General features: G+C 33.3%; 2 protein-coding genes and 1 non-coding gene across 3 annotated transcripts; 1 reads left to right on the top strand and 2 right to left on the bottom strand.

Annotated features, from left to right (window-relative positions):
* The first annotated feature begins 333 nt into the window (after positions 1–333).
* LOC104890021 (hypothetical protein) lies at positions 334–6,127 on the top strand. The gene is made up of 12 exons (XR_008968952.1): positions 334–505; positions 1,143–1,238; positions 1,764–1,892; positions 2,135–2,428; positions 2,556–2,674; positions 2,873–3,005; positions 3,216–3,292; positions 4,277–4,474; positions 4,962–5,151; positions 5,297–5,475; positions 5,916–6,016; positions 6,100–6,127. It is a non-coding gene; the product is annotated as a hypothetical protein (transcript).
* Positions 6,128–9,378: 3,251 nt separating this feature from the next.
* On the bottom strand, positions 9,379–12,059 carry LOC125497109 (phospholipase A1-Igamma3, chloroplastic-like). The gene is given in 3 exon segments (XM_048643781.2): positions 9,379–10,084; positions 10,086–10,671; positions 11,473–12,059. Coding segments are annotated over 3 exon segments (1,377 nt in total). The 5' UTR covers positions 11,775–12,059; the 3' UTR covers positions 9,379–9,595.
* A 4,428-nt stretch (positions 12,060–16,487) lies between these two features.
* Positions 16,488–18,316, bottom strand: LOC130591226 (early nodulin-like protein 20). The gene is made up of 2 exons (XM_057394178.1): positions 18,142–18,316; positions 16,488–16,819 (listed from the first exon to the last, which is right to left on the bottom strand). Exons 1-2 carry the CDS (start codon positions 18,314–18,316, stop codon positions 16,488–16,490), a joined length of 507 nt encoding a protein of 168 aa, XP_057250161.1.
* Between the last annotated feature and the right edge of the window lie 491 nt (positions 18,317–18,807).

Here is an 18,807-nt window from a genome sequence, read left to right on the forward strand (position 1 = left end):
TTTTGTCATCTCTAATAATAAAACTTTATACGATATCGTAATATTTAATTATCACACTTTTTAAATGAGATTTTTTTTAGTACAGAGATGAAATATATTTTTAAGAAGGATAATTTGGCGAAATTATCTCATAAAATATTTTTTTTGCAAGAAACTACCTAATAAAAAATGAGACACAAAATTACTTAATTTTTTTTTGTGCCAAGAAAATGATAATGGTCAAATTCTAATGGGTTAACTCTATTTTCCGACGTTGACTCACATGTGCTTAGTTAGCACTTGACTTTAATTTACCTCTCTTTGTTCTTTTTTCATCGTGTGATTCTTCCACTCCACTACTTATAAATACAGTTAGACGCACAAAAAAGTTGTTACGATTCTACACACAAAAGAAAGTAGTTACATAATTTCTGAATTTGCCTTAAGTTGAGAGCAGCTAAACTTGAAGCTTACAAGAAAAGAATAGCAACAAATAACAATGGAGAATTCTACCAAAGATAACCAGGTAAAACTTCATACTCATTTCTTGCACTTTCTTTTTTCCAGTATACTGCATTTTCTTTTCTCCCTAAATGTTGAATATTTCCTTATTATTAACAATTGTTTGATTAATTAACTTGTAATCGGCTTATAAATTAATCACCCATATGATATTCATGAGAGAGAGTTTATAAAGATTGAGAAAATTTCATGTACTCTGCTTAATAACACTTTTAATTACTAAAGTGTTCATCATTTGGGAAGTTAATGAAGAATATGGTAAGCAAAATTATTATAATTACTTACACTTTTTCTCATTTCAGTAGAGTTCTCATTGTAGTTGTTGCTTTAGGAATGTAGGTACTTTCATCAAACAGATGATGGGTTGTATGAGTTACAGTTTGAAATATTTCTGGGATTTGCTTGTTGAATGTGGGTTCTTATTCATTTCCAAGAATTGCTGAGGAGTCCGTAATTTTAGAAGTCCGTGATTTTAGAAGTGTCACAAGTAATTTGGAACGGAGGAAGTATATATATATATATATATTTTTGGGTTTTTGGGTATTTGAAGTTTGTAATATTTCTGGGATTTGCGTGATATGAATCTTTATTCTTGTATTTTTGTTGGGTGTTTTCTAACTGTGATATTTGCTTACTTTCAGCCTTCTACATCGAGTAATGTAGGTGGTGTAACGGATGATGATTGTTTCTTGGTCCTGAAATTGGCTGAAGATGATCCTTTGTATGAAAAGAAGATAGTGAGTACTATTATAGCTTTACTTTTTTTCATTAGGGTTTATGGATTAGTGGATTACTTGTAGGTAATTTAATCATCCAGCTGTGTAATTGTTTGGTAAGACTGGTAACATGTATGAACTGTGATGTCTTTTGAAGTGTTGAACAGTTTGATCCATAACAGTTCAATTAATTGTCGGCGATTTAGCTTGGATGGAAATCCAATATTTGACGGAATGGTTTGTTCCGATGAATGCTAAACTATTCAAACCAGTGATATGGTTGTTTATGTATCCATCTATTCAAGTAATTATGTTTAGCTCTTATAGAGCGTTTCAGGGTCTTCAAATGAGTGAGATTTGTGTTTTTCCAGAAGCAATGAATTCAAAGCACTTGGTTCTATGTATTCGACTAATGTTTGCATTAGCGTAGTTTTCTGTTTTAGGCTTACAAGATATCTAGAGAACTGTTCTGCTGTTTAGTCATAAATAAACATGTTTTGCTGGATTGTGCTAACTGCTAAGAATTTTTTTTCTCTTTTATTACAGAAATTGCTCGCAGATAAGGGCTTTGGTTCAAATGACCGTGTATACTTCCATAAAACTTTAGTTTCTGAATTTGCAAATGTTGAGCTGAATGCCTTACTCCAGAGAGCTCGAATAATTAAGTTGAACGATGTAAGTGGTTTTGAAGATATGGTACATTTTACATCTACTTTATGCAGTAGGCTGATTTGTAGTTTAGATTAGCTTGGGAAATGGTTCCCTTCATGTTACATCTAGTCTGCATTATATACATATTGTCCGTTTGTCCCTCTATAGTATTTTGGCTACGATACAAGGTGATTAACTTATCAGAGAACTTAAAATCTGAAACTATCGTGCCAACAATTATGATAAGTTGCCTCTTCCTGTTGCAGATTGAGCTTTATTTTGGTCTAATGCATGTGGATCCCGCAGAAGAATTGTACAGTTCTCGGAATGAGTTAGAGGCTCTCAATTTTATCCTCTCTCTTGTTGATCTCTACAGTGAAAAAAGTAAGGAAATAATGCTTCACTGAAAGTATTACGAGATGCAATTATTAGAAGACTTTACAATTTTGGTGAAAAAAATAAATTGAAAACAAGGATTGTAAAGGAAGCATGTGACAGTGAGAAGCATCTTATGGAGTGGGCTGAAAGCTGTGGTCTAAAATCTAAGCTGCAGATAGCTTGTATGTCAGAAGTCGTTATAAAATCTGCTTCTTTTAACTTGTTTAAATCACCACTGTGGCTATCCTTGCGAAAATTTGCTTAAGATGCTTTTCTAGTATTGATGTTTACATAATGTGCACAATCTAGATGTTGAAGGAGCTGGGAGAGGAGCTCTGGCAGCAGAAGATCTTGGGGTTGGAGACGTTGCACTGGAGATTCCGATTTCTGTTATTATCTCAGAAGACCTTGTATATGACTCAGACATGGTATGATTCATCTGGGGAAAGGTTATTATATGCATAAATTAGATTTATCAATCTGACCTGAGTGCATCAGCATCTTATGAGTTCTGTTAGGTGCAGGGACTGTACACATCTTTCTTCCATATAGCAGGATACATAATGGGTTATTGTTGTGTAGACGAGGGGAAGTATTGAATTTCTCTGTACTCTTTATTAATTCAGGTTGATGCTTTGAAGAAGATAGATGGCATTTCAGCTGAAACTATGTTGTTGTTGTGGAGCATGAGGGAGAGACACAATGTGGATTCAAAGTACAAATCCTACTTTGATACACTGCCTGAAAAATTTAACACGGGTTTGTCCTGCTCACTAGTGTCTTTTTGATATAACTCGTATTGATCATCTAGCAACTCTATATACCTGTACTGTGATTATTATTTGGGGAAATCACCTTTTAACAGCTTGCTTTCTGTGTTCTGGCTACTTTATCACCAGAACCTCATAAACAAGCCTCTGACAATGTTGAACATGTTCTCGCTAAAATTCTGTGATTTGTTTGAAATAGGATTGAGTTTTGGTCTGGATGCAATGATAGCTTTGGATGGGACCTTGGCTCTTGAAGAAGTATCCCAAGCTAAGGAGGTAATAGAAATGTTTATTCTGTTTATCATATATTAGCAATCATATATTTGCTGATTATGGTTAAAGAAATTCTTCATAATGGGATGTATATGGAGTAAAATCCAAGCTCGTATCATAGTTATGATATATAGCTAGGGCTGTTTAGAGTATGGTCTGGGCTGCTCCAAACCGCAAACAAAATCAATCTATCGCGGTTTGGGCTGTTTGCAATTTCAAAAATATGGGTTAGTTTGGGATTTTGACCAAACTGCACTTTGCGGTTTGGGTTTGGTTTGGATTTCTAAAAAACCAAAACCGTACCATAAACCATCTAATGTGCTGAAGATTATTAGTGGCACATTATAAAGTTGTTGGTTTGGTGTGCATATTTCTGAAAGCAATGGACGTGGCGGGTGCGCTGTGGTTAAACTACAAACCACACTACACCAAACCGTTTTACATGGTGTGGTTTAGTGCTGTTTGGGGCAAAGTGCGCTGTGGTTTCGTATGGAAAAATGCCAAAGCGTTATTTGCGGCTTGGTTTGGGTAATGTCCCAAACGACGCTGAACCAACCCACTAACACCCCTAGAAAGATGATAGCAGCATTTATGCTTCATCATACTTGGGACACAAAAGTAACTGGTCGTACAGTTGAATGGTCCTAGAGTTCTATTGAAAAATGACCTGCATCAATGAAAGCAAAGGATTTTCTTGACCTGTCTTTTTCAGAAAATAAACCTACCTTAATTAATGTAAATCCCTTTGTTTCCAAAGATAATGTCGTAGGAAACTTTCATAGATATTGTGGGTACATAATGAGTATGAATAAATGCATGATTGAACCAATTGTGTACTAGTATAGTTGGAATAGGGAAGATTGGTAATTATCATCTATTAATGAGATAAATTAATTTATGAGGATATTATCTTTGACACTGAAAGGGTTTTTATTAAAATAACATACTTTTACTGGTTCTTATATAGCTGATATATGCATGTTGCAGCACTTGCGGTCTGGATATGATGAGTTGTTTCCTGCACTCTCCATCAGTTCTCCTGATATATTCGCATCTGAGTTCTACACATGGGAGCAGTATCAATGGGCATGTGAGTTATGGTACTCAAATTCGATGAAGATAATGTTTCCTGATGGAAAGCTGAGGACATGTTTGGTCCCTATTGCAGGCTTTCTAAACCATTCGGTACGTTTTCTTGTCTTCTTTCACTGGTTTTTTTTGTTGTTGATAGAATATTCGGTAGCCAAATCCTACTGCTGAAACTCATTAACGCTTAATCTTACATCCTCATGTTGTAGAAAAAGCGCAAGCTCACCCATATTGGTTCTTTTTATTTATGGTCAACTTCCCACTTACCTAAGCTGCTAGAGTGAAAATGTGTTTAGAACCTGATTGCAATATTCATATCAAGACATACAATATTCTACCATTTTTCTTACAAATATTTAAAATGTGTCAAAATATGAATGAAAGAAGTTCTCTTTCTTCTATATGGATAGAAGATTTAATAATTATATTACTCCTCTTTATAGCCAAAAATTGTTAATCTAATGCCTCTTTGTCTCTTCCATCATGACTCTGAGAAACAAGCTCACCCAGTATCTCCTTTTAAATATTTGTTGAATACTATTTTTGATATGGTGTTGTCTCTCTACATTTCTACATTCTACAGGTTTGCCCACATATTTTGCATTATGGCAGAGTGGATGCTACGACAAACACTCTCAAATTCCCTTTGTCAAGACCTTGCAAGAAGGGGGAGCAATGCTACCTGAGCTATGGAAATTTGTCTAGTTCTCATCTGCTCACCTTCTATGGTTTCATACCACAACCACCAAACCCTTTTGATGTCATCCCTTTAGGTGGGTTTCATTTACTTTCTTCCTTTTGCTACAATTGGGGTAGTCAGAGTTGTTTCTTGAATTTTTTTAACATATTGTTCTTTCCCTTTTTGGGATGATCTCACTTCTTTACGGAAATCATTCATTGGTTGTGGTTGTGCTGTAGATATTGAAGCAGCCCCAGAAAGCTCTTCTGAGGATGTTCGTTCTGCATCTGACATTACACACATGGTTCGGGGTACATGGCTTTCACCCAACCAAGAAATCTTCTACTATGGATTGCCATCACTACTATTGGAGCATTTACGGAGTGCTCGGAGTCCAGGCTTGCGGACAATGACACTGGTACATCTCGCTCCTGTATGGTTTTGATTATCAATAGCACACGTGATATGGAAACTTCAGACAAATTTTATGGTAGAAGTGTATTGTTAGAATTTGAGTGCAACTCATGCGATATACTCTCTCAGTCCCTCCGCCTTTTTTACATGCTACATAGTAGTAGTATACATATATGAATGTGCCAAATACTGGTTATAATACCGTAAGTTCCAAATTACTTGTTACATTTTTTTTGACATGTGGTCCGTACCATCATTGCATACATCTCCTAAAGATTTGTCTAGAACTGAATCATAGCAAGTAATTGTAGTATGGTATATTGCGAATCGTGCAGATCAGTAAATTGAACTAGTTGAAATCATTATTGGTTTGTATTTTGTGCTGTTCAATGCTGTCAGGATCTCACAATTGGATACTGACTTTTGGCTTGTTTATTATATCAGCTGAAAGAAAACTTGGAAATTGAGAAGGAAGTTCTGAAGGACCTTTTAGCGATTTTTGATAACATGATGGACAACCTCGGCGACTCAGCATTGGATGACCGGTAAGTTTTCAGTGAGACTGTTTAATGCACATATTTTAACATTGACATGTGAACCTAAAGCTTGATGTCTTGCCTTCTGTAAGGAAAAATGAGAATTGGATGTGCAATTAGCAATAAGGTACAAAGATCTGCAAAGAGATATCGTGTCTTCTTTAACGGTTGCCTGTCATGTTGGCCGAAATATGGTGGAACATGAGCTGGAGTAATTGCATCACTGAGGATGACTTGTGTAGCTGTAACTTCATGTAGAACGAGCGCCCTTTCGTGCTGTTTTCTGTTAATGATGACTCATGTGTATGAATGCTTGTGTTGGAGCTTTATACTTTCTCTGTATGTCTCATTTGTTTGTAATACTAGCATAAATAGGAGATGTAATTTGTAGTTGCAAAGTCATATTAACATATGGCATAGATTAGTGATGCAGCAATTTTGTTCTGGAACTTACTCATTTGAGGTAGAGGAGAAATCTATGGAACATACTAGTCCAGATTTCTACAAAGGACCCCTTTACATTTTTTAGAGTACCCAAAGACTTGAAATGGTGCTAGGAGTCGAATAGTCAAATGATTGTATTATACTTCTTACGTTTTGAAATAAATGAAACACTGTTGTCAAAAAGTCTTTCATAAAAGGGAAGCGTTTTTTAGAATGGAGGAAGTAAAGTGTTTGATAATGCTGAACTGGTGATGCAACAGATTGTCTAGAAAAACCAGAGAATTCATCGGAATAACTGTAATATCTTTTAAAGTGAGAATTTTGTTTTATGTACAAATTAGATATTAGCCCATTGTTATTTGCTATATAAATAAGTTATAGACAAGAAATTCTATTTTTCTTGTGATCCTTCTAACCCACTTGATGGAATTTTTTTTAATGTTCCCTTTAGTAGGGTGTAAAACACTTTCAACTAAAGATGTTTTTCAAGGAAAATCATTTACACAAAGAAAATTTATTTTAAAGTTCTAACCAATAAGCTGTGCAATATTAGATTGATATTTCAAAACCTTATTTTCACGGTCTCTTGTTCTCCTTTTCCTTCGTTCATGTGCCATCTACAAATGTTGATCAAAATATTAAGAAATTTAACGTAAAGGAAAAAAGAAATACGACTAAATAACCAATACGTATTAAGTACTTATATTCTATCTACACCCGGTACAGATATTGTTGAGAATCAAGGTTGTCTAGTGGTTGTAAGACCCTCCTTCCATTTCTATGACAGGGGTTCGATTCTCACCCCTTACAAGAGGGACTCACAATTTCTCCCTTCGTTACAAGAGAATTCTCCCTACCTTTAAGGGAAAAAAAAGAATACATATATTTTTGTTCAGTTTTTGCTCCATAGTTGACACTTGACAAGTCGCCAACATTGGCATATTGGTACAAGCTACAAGCCAATTTATCGTGAAATGAAATTGAAAGTTGAATTTTTGTCATCTTTTTCTTGGCAAGAGAATTGTTTTAGATTCAATAGAGACATTTGTGAATTGTGATAACAATGGCAAAGAATTTAGAAACTTTTTCAAGAAGGAAGATATGGAATCAATAATTCAATGTATCCCACACATGCAAAATAGACTATTTAATTGTTTTTACTTTTGAATTTTTGAAGAATTTGCACACGTCTATTAGAAGACGTCATCATATCGAATTATTAATTACTATAATATCTTAATACTGAATAATCCTATTAGGTTGCCTTCGCATATACCCATGGGCTCCTTACAATCATACATTGATACATTTCTAATTTCGCTAATCTCAAACAAATGCTTGAAGTAGGATTTAAACCATATACTTCTAAACTTTTAATAATATAATTTCATTATTATGTTATTTATCATATTATAATAAGAGATACTCAAAGCCCACCTCAAAACCGAAAAGAAACAAAGAGATAATGAAAGCAAATTTAATGTTGCAACTAAATTGAAATACTTTGAAGTTAAAAAATAAGCAATGCAACCAATAAAACATAACTTTTCCCCTAAAAAAAAAAACATAACTTTAAACTGTTAGGAAACTAGAATCCTCAAGAAAAAAAAAAATTGATGTAATTATTACACCATAAATTATGGTGTAACGAGTAACACCTGAGCAGGTGATAACCTAGTGGTATTGGCATCACCTTCGATCCCATAGGTCACGGGTCAGTCTCACCTCTTGCAAGGAGGGATCCCCTTCCCCCTTTCTTTACAAGGGACTTCATCTTACCTTTTAAAAAAAAACTCAAGTGACATGATATAATAATAAAATGGCTTTAAATTTATGTCATTATTTGATATATACTCCATGTCATTTTTGATGAGGTATTGAGATCACATCATCACATGTATGTCATTACGTATGTTCCACATGAATAAATTACGGTGCGAGCAATGATATTCCCATACCGAGTATGTGCCAATACCATGACATTTATGTAATTTTTATAACAAAAGTGATATTATAAAATTATAATTTTTTTTTTCATATTTTTTTTTTGGGGCTTGTTAGTTGAAATCTTAAATCATATCTGGGCTACATCAAATTATATTAGTTCGCTATTAAATCATATCTGAGCTACATCTAATCATATCAAGTAACTAATATGGGAAAAGTTGTCCCATACCGAGTATGGGACTATACTTTCTCGGTGCAATATATTATATCCAAGACACCCAAAAATTAATGCGAAAATTATACTATACACGGAAATATACGTTAGCATTTCACATAAATTGCTATTTATAGAATATATACCATTCTACCCTACTGACTAAGAGAGCTTAAGAATCTCTACATTTCACTTAAATACATGTGCATTGTTCCAAAGAAGTTGACGTTACATACCAAGGTTCCCAACCCAGTAATATTTACCACGTATCGCAAGTTTGCAACTTGACAACGTTGTACTATTACTAACTTTATATCACAATCATGGTTTGTCCATTCATAGCTAGGTATTCCTATTTGTTTTAGTCCATTATCTTAATTCTTAGCTTATGAATTTTTCGTGCAATACCTAAGGTGAGAAGTGAGAACCACATTACTTTACTAATTACTATCAAGGATGTCTTGGCTTAGTGGTTAAGATTGAGGTACTGTGAACGATAGGTAACATGTTCGAATCTCCTCTCCCCTTCTTTGTACTGTTTTTGTGGCTCATATGGATTAAAAAACACAGAGGAAAAGCTAAATATATGGATTAAAAACACAGAGGAAAAGCTAAATAGAGAACATTTTACTAGTGATATATATTGTTCCTATCTTTACGACCTACAAAAATAACAACAATATCTAATAACTTTAAGAATCTTTGAAACAAAGATTTTAAGTTAATAGATCATTAAAACATACTTTATAATAAAACGCAAAGTAAATTAAATTATAAAATCTTTCTCTACAAGATATAGTCAATAAACATTACATTATTTCAAGTGTTTTTACAATTTTCTAAAATAAAATCATATTATTACTATCTAATTATTTGACATCATCAAAACCTGAAATACAACGATATATATATACACACACCCTTGGAAAGGTTCTTCATCTAGCTTCTCCCATTGTACACTATGTTGTACATACCACCATTTCCTAGCCCTCGACGATTGAATGTGGATCATGAGCCACCTTCATCGCAAGCGCGAAATGGTGGGCTGTATCCGGTGGGTGGTGCTCAACCCTAGCACGATCAGGCACCACCCATCGACCTTCACTATTGCGCACCATTCCCTTATTATAGTCTTGCCTCCATCTAGGAGGTACCTCATACTCATTCTTCAAAAAATTAGAGTCCTTATTAACTAATGCAATATCCCTCTTAGTAACCAAACTAAATTTTCTTCCTTTTCCATGATAACCATCAATAAGATGTAAATGAGCCTCAAGATTATGTGCACAACTTAAATCTGTTGCTGGCTTAAGAAAAGGTGAATGTGTATGATTCAATGCAAGTTCATTACCAACATGTGCATAACTCCAAGGAAAATGAACCTTATCTTCAAGATACTTTTGCAATTTGTTCTTCTCATTTGCTATAAGTCCAGGCATAGTTGGGATTCTATCATGAACATTAATAATCCTCCAATTGTTTAACTCCTAATTCATCACATCTTTCCTTAAACTTAAGATTTCCAACTCTAGGACTTGCAAAAGAAAATACTGTAATAGGTAATTTTTTGAGGTGATTCTTTTCATCTCGACCTATATTAAGGCTCATCTCGGCTATGTCATAGGCACATAAGAGCGCAAGCGCGCCCCCTAAGCTGTGGCCTGTAACTGTTATGCTTAATTTTTCGCCTTTGAATCGTTCTACTAGTCGTTTAACCTCAGCTAAGACTTGCTCTCTAGCTGAAAATGAGCAATACTTGCAATTTTCTTCTTTGGTGGTGTATAGATCATAGAAACCTGATTCAATTTGGATGTGAGGATTATCTCTAAAATGTGCTGGTCGAAGTATGTTCTTAAGGTCATGTATCCATTCTAAGTATGTGACTGTTCCTCGCCATGTTATGAGTATGTCTCTTCTTCCAAGTCTTTTGATCTCTTCTTCATCACTTGTGACTGCAACATAGCCCATCCAATTTGCATGAGGGCTCCATATGCTTCTAATGCTTGATGATTTTTGGAAGAATTTCTCTAGGTTGATGTTTGAGGTTGCATAGAGGTATCTGTTTGAAAATTTGTCAAAAGAGTTTAGAATTAATATATATGATATCTATTAGAAAATGATCATATTGGTATTAAGTAATAATAACCTTTTCTATGCGTCGAAAGGTCTATCATTTGTTTTCTGTTTTCAGTTTTTCAAACACATCTTTAACTGATAATATTTCGATTACATATTAATAAAACCATACAAAGACTGAGTGTACACGCTAAGACAGATCCAATAATATCGCGGATCACCATGTTATATAGCTTAGTATATACTTCCTACGTTTAGAAATAGTTGCACCATTTGGCATTTGGTCACTGTTCGTGAACCAACTTTGGCAAGCCTTCATTATATAAGAATAAACATAGTCAAGTGAGATCTTGTTAAATTCGTCTTAATACGAGGATTTTAAATATCAACTCTTTATAATTTTTACTTTTATGCAATTAGAGATATTCACGTTCAAAAAAGCGTCTTTGACAAACGTGAAATAGCAAAAACAGTGCAACTATTTTGAAACGAAGGAAGTACATAATTGCCATATGGTCAAATTTTGTGGAGTCAGTTCGACTTTCTTAGAATGAAAAGAGCAACTATCAAAAGGACAAAGGGCGGTGTGTATGATGCGCAGATAAGTACATGCACCCAAGTGCATGTAGAGCATGGTGCACCGTTTTCTAAACTACGCTACGTCATTTTATCATTTTTAAAGTCTATAATTTTAAAAAATTAATGTTATTTGTTTTTGTGCATAATGTATATATACAACCCTTTGTATGTTAGAAAAGAGTCTTAATTTTGACATGACACATACCGGCAAATATCATAGCCATAGTGCGACATATCCATCTTCTCAAAGAATTCAGCACGAGGATACTTGCAAGACCCACAATACCTAGAGTGAGGATCAAAATCAAAAGAGTCGTAACATGATTGAGCAAACTCCCCATATCGGAGCACTTCACGTCTAAGATGAGAGTTCATAGGGTCTAACAACCCTTCCCAATCGTTACGTCCTTGAATATCCCTCCATATTTCTCGCAGAAGCCTCGGATCCTCTTGAGGTTCCGGCTTCTGCTCTCGAATTAAAAATTCATTTTCTCTCTCTTCCCCCATAGTCGTCACCAAAGGTGACGATCTATGCACTAACGCGCTTGGTGTTACCGACTCGACTTAGATGTACGAAATGATTTACTTGAAAATGTTTGAGAGAAGTGTTGGAGGGAAGGTTGTTCTACTAACGTGACATTAGGAACGTTAGGAGAAAATAATAGAGAAGCCATGAAGAATAAAAAGTGGCAAATGTATATGTACTAATTAACTTGGGAAAAGTTTTTTTTTGAGGAAACTAAAAGGTAAGTAGATTGTTGTTTATGAGATGAAATAAAATGTTAACTTTTTTTTATAGTTCTTAGAGCTACTATTGCATCTATTATATAATATGATTGGAAAGACATATACCACATGTTTTATAGCAATAACAAGTGGTCTACATGCTTTGTATTAGGTCATAGATTGTGATATGAATTCTGTAAGCAACAGAAGAGTCTAGAAGTTACACGGCAAATATCTCCATAATTGTAACTTAACTCATAAAGTAGTATCTCAAGGTACTAGGGTAAATCCGTACAGATTATTCACATAGATAATACTCTCAAGAACATGTGTTCCACGATGAGAGAAAAGATAAAGAGCTTGTTTGGTTAACCTTTAAATGTATGGGAAATTAGAATTCTTAGAAAGTAGGTATGTGTGTCGTTGTTTGGTTGACAAAAAAATGGGAAGTAGAACTTTTTAAGAAGTTCTATTTCCTACAAAATGGAGGAAATAACTTACCTAGGCCCCCTAGGCCGGTAAGTGGAAATTCCATGGGAAATAGAATTTCTCATGTTCAACCAAACAAAAAATGTACTTCTTAGGAAATGAAATTTCATGGGCAATGCAAATTCAAGAGAAACTATACTTCCCAACTTCAACCAAACGACCCCTATAAGTATATGTATCTTAAGGCAGTGGCGGATCCAAAAATATGTATTAGTGGATTCAAAATAAAATTATTAATTTTTAAAGGATTCAAACAATTAATTTTATCATAAAATATCCAAAAAACTCAAATTGTATAAAGAAAAAAACCAAAATTTTTGTTTTTAAGTTGGGCCAGTTGATCCCACTAAGCCGAAAATCCACCGATCCTTAACATTTGGATCAGTAGTAAAAGTATAAGGGAAGAAATAATGAGAACATGAAATCCATCAAAGTTTTGTAATTTAAACTTTTGAAGATAGTCGCCATTAACCAACTATAAATATAAATCTTATACTTTTATTTTTTTTGAATGACAAATAAAAGGCTAAATTAAGAAAATTATACAGAACCTTCATTATTTTTTGCTCATATTTACCCCCGCCCCTATTTGAACATTTGGTACCTTTGGGGCTTACTAGTATTCGATAATGGGGTTTGATAAACGCTTAACGTGCTAGTATTACTTCTTAGTTAAGGAGTGCAATATTACGGTAGTGACATTGTATGCAATATTAATAATATTCTGTAGAGAACTATCTTCATGGAAGGGCGAAAACAATAAAATAACTTCAAGAGGTGAAATATGAAATTATATTCATGGTTGCCAAAGAAAAAAAAACTACACATATGCATGATTCCAACAAAAGGTGTTTTAGCAAATTAAAACGTGGTCCTCATGTGAAATATGTCAACTTCTTACACGGAATTTAGACCTAAGAAGATACATAAATACTTCTTTAGTTCTTAATTTATTTGCAATCAGAGACTCATCTAGATTTTTATATTTGGTAAGGCACAACAAAAAAAATTACCAACAAACAAGCTAATTAGACACACAAAAGGACTCATGTACAAATTGAACAATAATTCGTCACACCAAATAATTAGGTGAAAAATTAAGTAAATTTTTTAAAATTTGTAATTGTTAAGGATTTTTTTTTTTTAAAAAAAAATCAACAACATATTCTAGATTACAACAGATGCATGGGAACATTATCAAGGAGATGATAATACTCCCTCCGTCCCATAATATAGTGTTTGTTTTATTTTAGGTGGCTCAAATTTTAAAATCTTGACCAAATATTTTCACTAATATATAGAGGAGAAAACCTATATGGGATCTTGTTAGATTCCCCTCAGTATTTAATTTCATAATATCAACTTTTTATATTTTTCATTAATAAAGAATTGAAAATATCGAAGATCAAATGTCCGTCTTGAAGACAGTGTAAAAAGAAACAAGCACTATAGACGTGAATTTATCATCTACACATACAACGAACCCCACATGGTCAATTAAGTCCTCTTCTCCATTGCTGCCGGCCAAACAATATAGTCCTCCAAACAGTCCTTTCCAGTCTTCACATGGTTAATACTGCTGCCTATTGTCCCACAAAAATGGTCCCATATGTACTAGTACATCCTTCATTTTCAAGCTTAACTCCTAGTTTGCTTACTCAACTCTATATGGTCACGAACTCACGGTGGAAATTTCTGTGTACTATAAAGAAGAATTTTGCTCAACTGATCTAAAGAAGATATAATCAAGTCGGATCTAAGCGGAGAAGTAATGCTCCACCTTCGTCGGATCTATTATTTCATATCAGGGAATAGGAAAAACATGTTAGTTCAGTTTGCTCTTGCTCTAATGATTGTGTTTTTAAGATTTGTTGTCAAGTCAAGGATTCGCCAAGGCTAGCAAGTGGCGCTATCATTAGTGGGTCCTCAGTGTCTGTTTATTTTCTTTATACTTCAAAATTTCCCGATATCAGTATATATAATAAAATAAAGTAAGTAACGCCTAAATTAAGATTGATCTGTGAGAAACGATAAATTATACTCCCTCCGTCCTAAAATATAGTTTTCATTTTCCTTTTTTCACGGTAATTTATTCAAGTAGAATCTAAGAGATATAATGAAGATTTTTTATTTATTTAAATAAATGTTGTATGGAAAAAGATGATTTTAGGAGAGAGAATGGAGAATAATTGGTGAAAGAGCATTAATTGTAACATTTTGGTTGAATAAACAAAGGAAAAAACAAAATTCAAGAAGCAAATAAAAGATGGGACACGGTTTTTTCTAGATAAATTACGGAAAAATGTGGAACTAAATATAGAAACGGGAACTATATTTTGGGACACAAAAATGGAAATGGGAACTATATTTTGGGACGGAGAGAGTATAAGTTTTGACGATTCAAAATTTTCTAAGCTCTAGATGCACAACCTTTTTTGAAGTTACTGAAATCCCTTCATAATTCATATACGAATTGACGCACAAGCTTTCCTAGATGGTTATGCTTGTGCCACAATAGATGTATAATGGCCTAATGGGTGTATGATGTATCCATGTCAAAGCTAATTAACCAAGTAAATTTTAGATATACATACATGCATATACCTAAAGGTAACAATTTTCAACATCAACTCCATGATCCAATGAATTCCCTAAAATCAGGAGGATAATATCCTCCATTTTTTAATACTCGCGACAGGTCCCATGTGCTACGAGAAAGAAAGAGAAATAAATTGTCAAAAATGTTAACATAGCAAGTAATAGAAAACTTGTCAATTATAATAGAAAACATTGCGAGTTATAGAAAAACGAAGGAACGAAGTACTTCCTCCGTTTCAAATTACTCGCTACACTTTGATTTTTACGTTTGCCGATGCACTACTTTGATCATTAATGTCTTTAATTATGTATTAGAGTAAAATATAAAAATCAAATTTTCTGAAAATATACATTGAGACGAATCCAACAATATTATAACATTTGATTTTATCTAATACTTCCTCCGTTTCTAAATAAGTGCAACACTTCTTGTTTTCACGTTTGCCAATGCATTATTTTAACCATTAATATCTTCAATTATCAATAAGTAAAAATTATAAAAAGTTGATATTAAAAAAATTCACATTCAGACGAATCTAACAAGATCCCACATGACTATGTTTTTCCTAAACCCTAAATCACCAAAGCTAATTAAAGTTTAAACTGTGAATAGTAAACACTATGCAAATGTTGCACTTATTTAGAAACGGAGGAAGTAGTAAATAATGCATGGTCACATCTCATTAATAAATAGTGGAATTTTCAAAGTGTAGCGAGCAATTCAAGACGGAGGGAGTATATAAGATTGATCTAATTAACCATGTTCCCCTGCTACTAGTACTATTAGCTGATGCAACAGAAGATGATAATTGACATATGACAGCTGACGAAACAGTAGGAGTACTAGTATTCTTGCTCCCACATGCTTGCTGTTCTATGCAATTATAAATAAATAAAAGGACAATGTTAATTGATTGCTTATCTTTGTAATTTGTATAGCATTATATATTAATGACCCTTCCTAGGTATTATGCGTGTAACATGTTGTGTATCAATAAGGAGAATAATGCGGGAGCCCAATGATTGGAGCTTCTACCTCCCACCCTCATGATCTGGAAACTGGAGTTCTATTCTCATCAATCTTATATATAGGGTGTGTGTGTGGATATTTACTTCTAGGTATAAATCTCCACTTTTCAATCTCTGGGAGTTTCTTTATGAGTTGGGATCCCCTTCTTACCTCCTAACTCATAAGGGCCGAACCTGCTTGGACCAATAAATTACCGAATCAGATTGCCAATATAATCCTGATAACAAGCTGCAAAAGTCTTGATACAAAATAAAATAAAAATCCTGATTACTGAGAATGATGAGCTCATATATTCCAGGTCAGTCCACCAATCACCATTGTTATAATTAGAAAGTAATTATCTAAGCACAAGCTGATGATTTAATTAATAGCAAACTTTAAGCAAAAAAAAGAACAAAAACTGACATTGCAAGAATAAAAATAGGCATGATATTGATCATGCTCCCTGAATATAATGAAGCAATGGCATTGTTTCCTTGAGGAGGAGGAGCAGGAAGAGGAGACGAGTTCTTGACGTTTATAGCGAGTTTCATGCCACCATAACAATAACCTTTGCTGCAAATGAAGTAATATGATCTAGCTTCTTTGAGCTCGTAAACATCTCTACCACCTTTGGTTATATTTGCTATGAAATTATTAGGGTTGCAGTTCTCGTAGTTTGTTTGGTTCACTTCTAGTACATCAAAATAGTTCTTGTCAAATCTGAAATCTGAACATAGAAGAAAGAAGTTGTTCAAAGGGAGAGTACATTCAATTTGTATTTTTTGTAACTAAAATTGATTCATCAATTGTAAGTCGTATGACATCTATAATATCAAAAGGCGAAATCTAAGGAATACACATTATTGTAAAATAATAGGAAGTAATCCTGGATTAATCATTTTAATGGTTGATGGGTTGGATACATTATATTAGTTTTCTAGAAAATTTTAATTTTTTACGGGATTTCATTCCATATGTAAATACCAAAAAGTTTAGTGAGACATTGTAACGCCAATACAAGCATTTTTCTTTTCAGAGCTTATCATGAAGGAACTATTTTTAAAAAGCATTTAGTTAGGTGACATGTTTTTTTTTTTTTAATTTGACAAGATAGGTAACATGTTGCTAAATGTATTTAGTAAAAGCAAGTTCTAATCAGTAGTTATTATATATACATACTCAGAAGTATGAAATAAATATTTTTTTTTATTTTACAAGGCAAGGTTTAACATTTTTTTAAAAGTATGCAAGATTTGACGTCTTTTTTAAAAAAATATCCTTTTTTTATTTCGCAAGGCAAGATTTGACGTCTTTTCTTACCTTCATTATTCTTCTAGCCTACTAATTAAGTCATTAAAACACTAAATAAACCACCTTTAAAAAATATAATTTCTTATCTTATATGTATAAATAAATACAAACACAATTGCCCCCCTATTTATAATTACACCCTCTGTAATCAATCACACATTATTGGATGTCCATTTGACTATATGAAATATCTATATTCAAATTAAAACCTTTCTCATTTGGATCACTTTAATTGCATACATAAATCAATTATAGATACTTCACATATTCAAAAGTTTTTCTTACTTTTTCGAAAAATGGTTTAAAAGCTAATCGAACAGAAAAAGCGTAAATAAATTGTTTAAGAAAAAGTTACCGAATATTTAAATAACATAAAAAAAAATTGAAAAAGGAACAAAACTTTTCGCTAGAGTTTTTTGACCTAAAATTTACCGGACCAAAGTATTTAATTTTTTAATTGATCAACATCTATTGAAACCAATTTTTGTTTTGTTTTGTTTTGTTTTGTTTGGAAGTAAGAAACCCAAGTTAAATGAGAGTGAGGATAGTCTAGTGGTTAGAGCTTCCTTCCGGGTTTCAGGAAATTATGGGATCGATTCTCACCCTTGACAAGTCGGGATTTCCTTCATTCCCCTCAATTTATCAAGGTTTTTTCTTATCTTTTTTTAAAAAAACCAAGTTAAATCAATAGAGAAAATAGAAGAAACACAAAGAAAAAGTAGAGAGAAAAAGAAATACATAGCCAATCTCCAATGTAAAAATTCTCTTGAGAGGCCCAAAGAGTGTAATTGATGTCTTTATTCCATCCTTGATTTCCTCCCACATATACTCGCCGTGCGATTGCTCCGTGCACCATTATCATTACCAACATTGTCACCCACATTATCACATTCACGTCTTTTGATTGGTTCATGTTTTCAAATTACACTACCTTTTTTTTCTTCTTGTGTGTTGCACTTGCACATATGCACTTCACTTGTTTTGAGTGTTTAAGAGTAACGTATATGCTGATTAATAGATACCCTAGATTATGACTTATGAGGTGGATGTATGTATCATGCATGTATGAATGGATCAAAAATCAACCGTTACTTGTGATTATTTTCCATCCTTGTGTGTGAAAGCGCAAGGCATTAGCCAATTGGATTTTTCTACATCTTGCCTTTTTTGTAGCCATAATAATTGTTTGGTTCATTATTTGTTGCCTTTATTTGCATGAATTCTTTCCTTGTGGAGTTCTCTTTATGACGTGATGAGTATTTTTAAAGTGAAATTTCATGAAGGTCAAACGGTATCTACAATAGTTATTAAAGAAAAACATAATACAATCAAATAAGATCAGATTAATTTTTCCTTCGATAAAACTACAATTAAATAGATCGAATGATGTGACGCATACCTTTT

The sequence above is a fragment of the Beta vulgaris genome, chromosome 4 (assembly GCF_026745355.1).
Source record: "Beta vulgaris subsp. vulgaris cultivar EL10 chromosome 4, EL10.2, whole genome shotgun sequence".
Lineage (NCBI taxonomy): Eukaryota > Viridiplantae > Streptophyta > Magnoliopsida > Caryophyllales > Amaranthaceae > Beta > Beta vulgaris.

Excerpts from the sequence above, each read along its gene's own strand:
- LOC130591226 (XM_057394178.1), bottom strand. The coding sequence starts at position 18,316 with ATGAACCAATCAAAAGACGTGAATGTGATAATGTGGGTGACAATGTTG. Across the intron at positions 16,820-18,141 it reads TTACATTGGAGATTGGCTAT|ATTTCAGATTTGACAAGAAC; the intron begins GTATTTCTTTTT and ends TTCTATGTTCAG.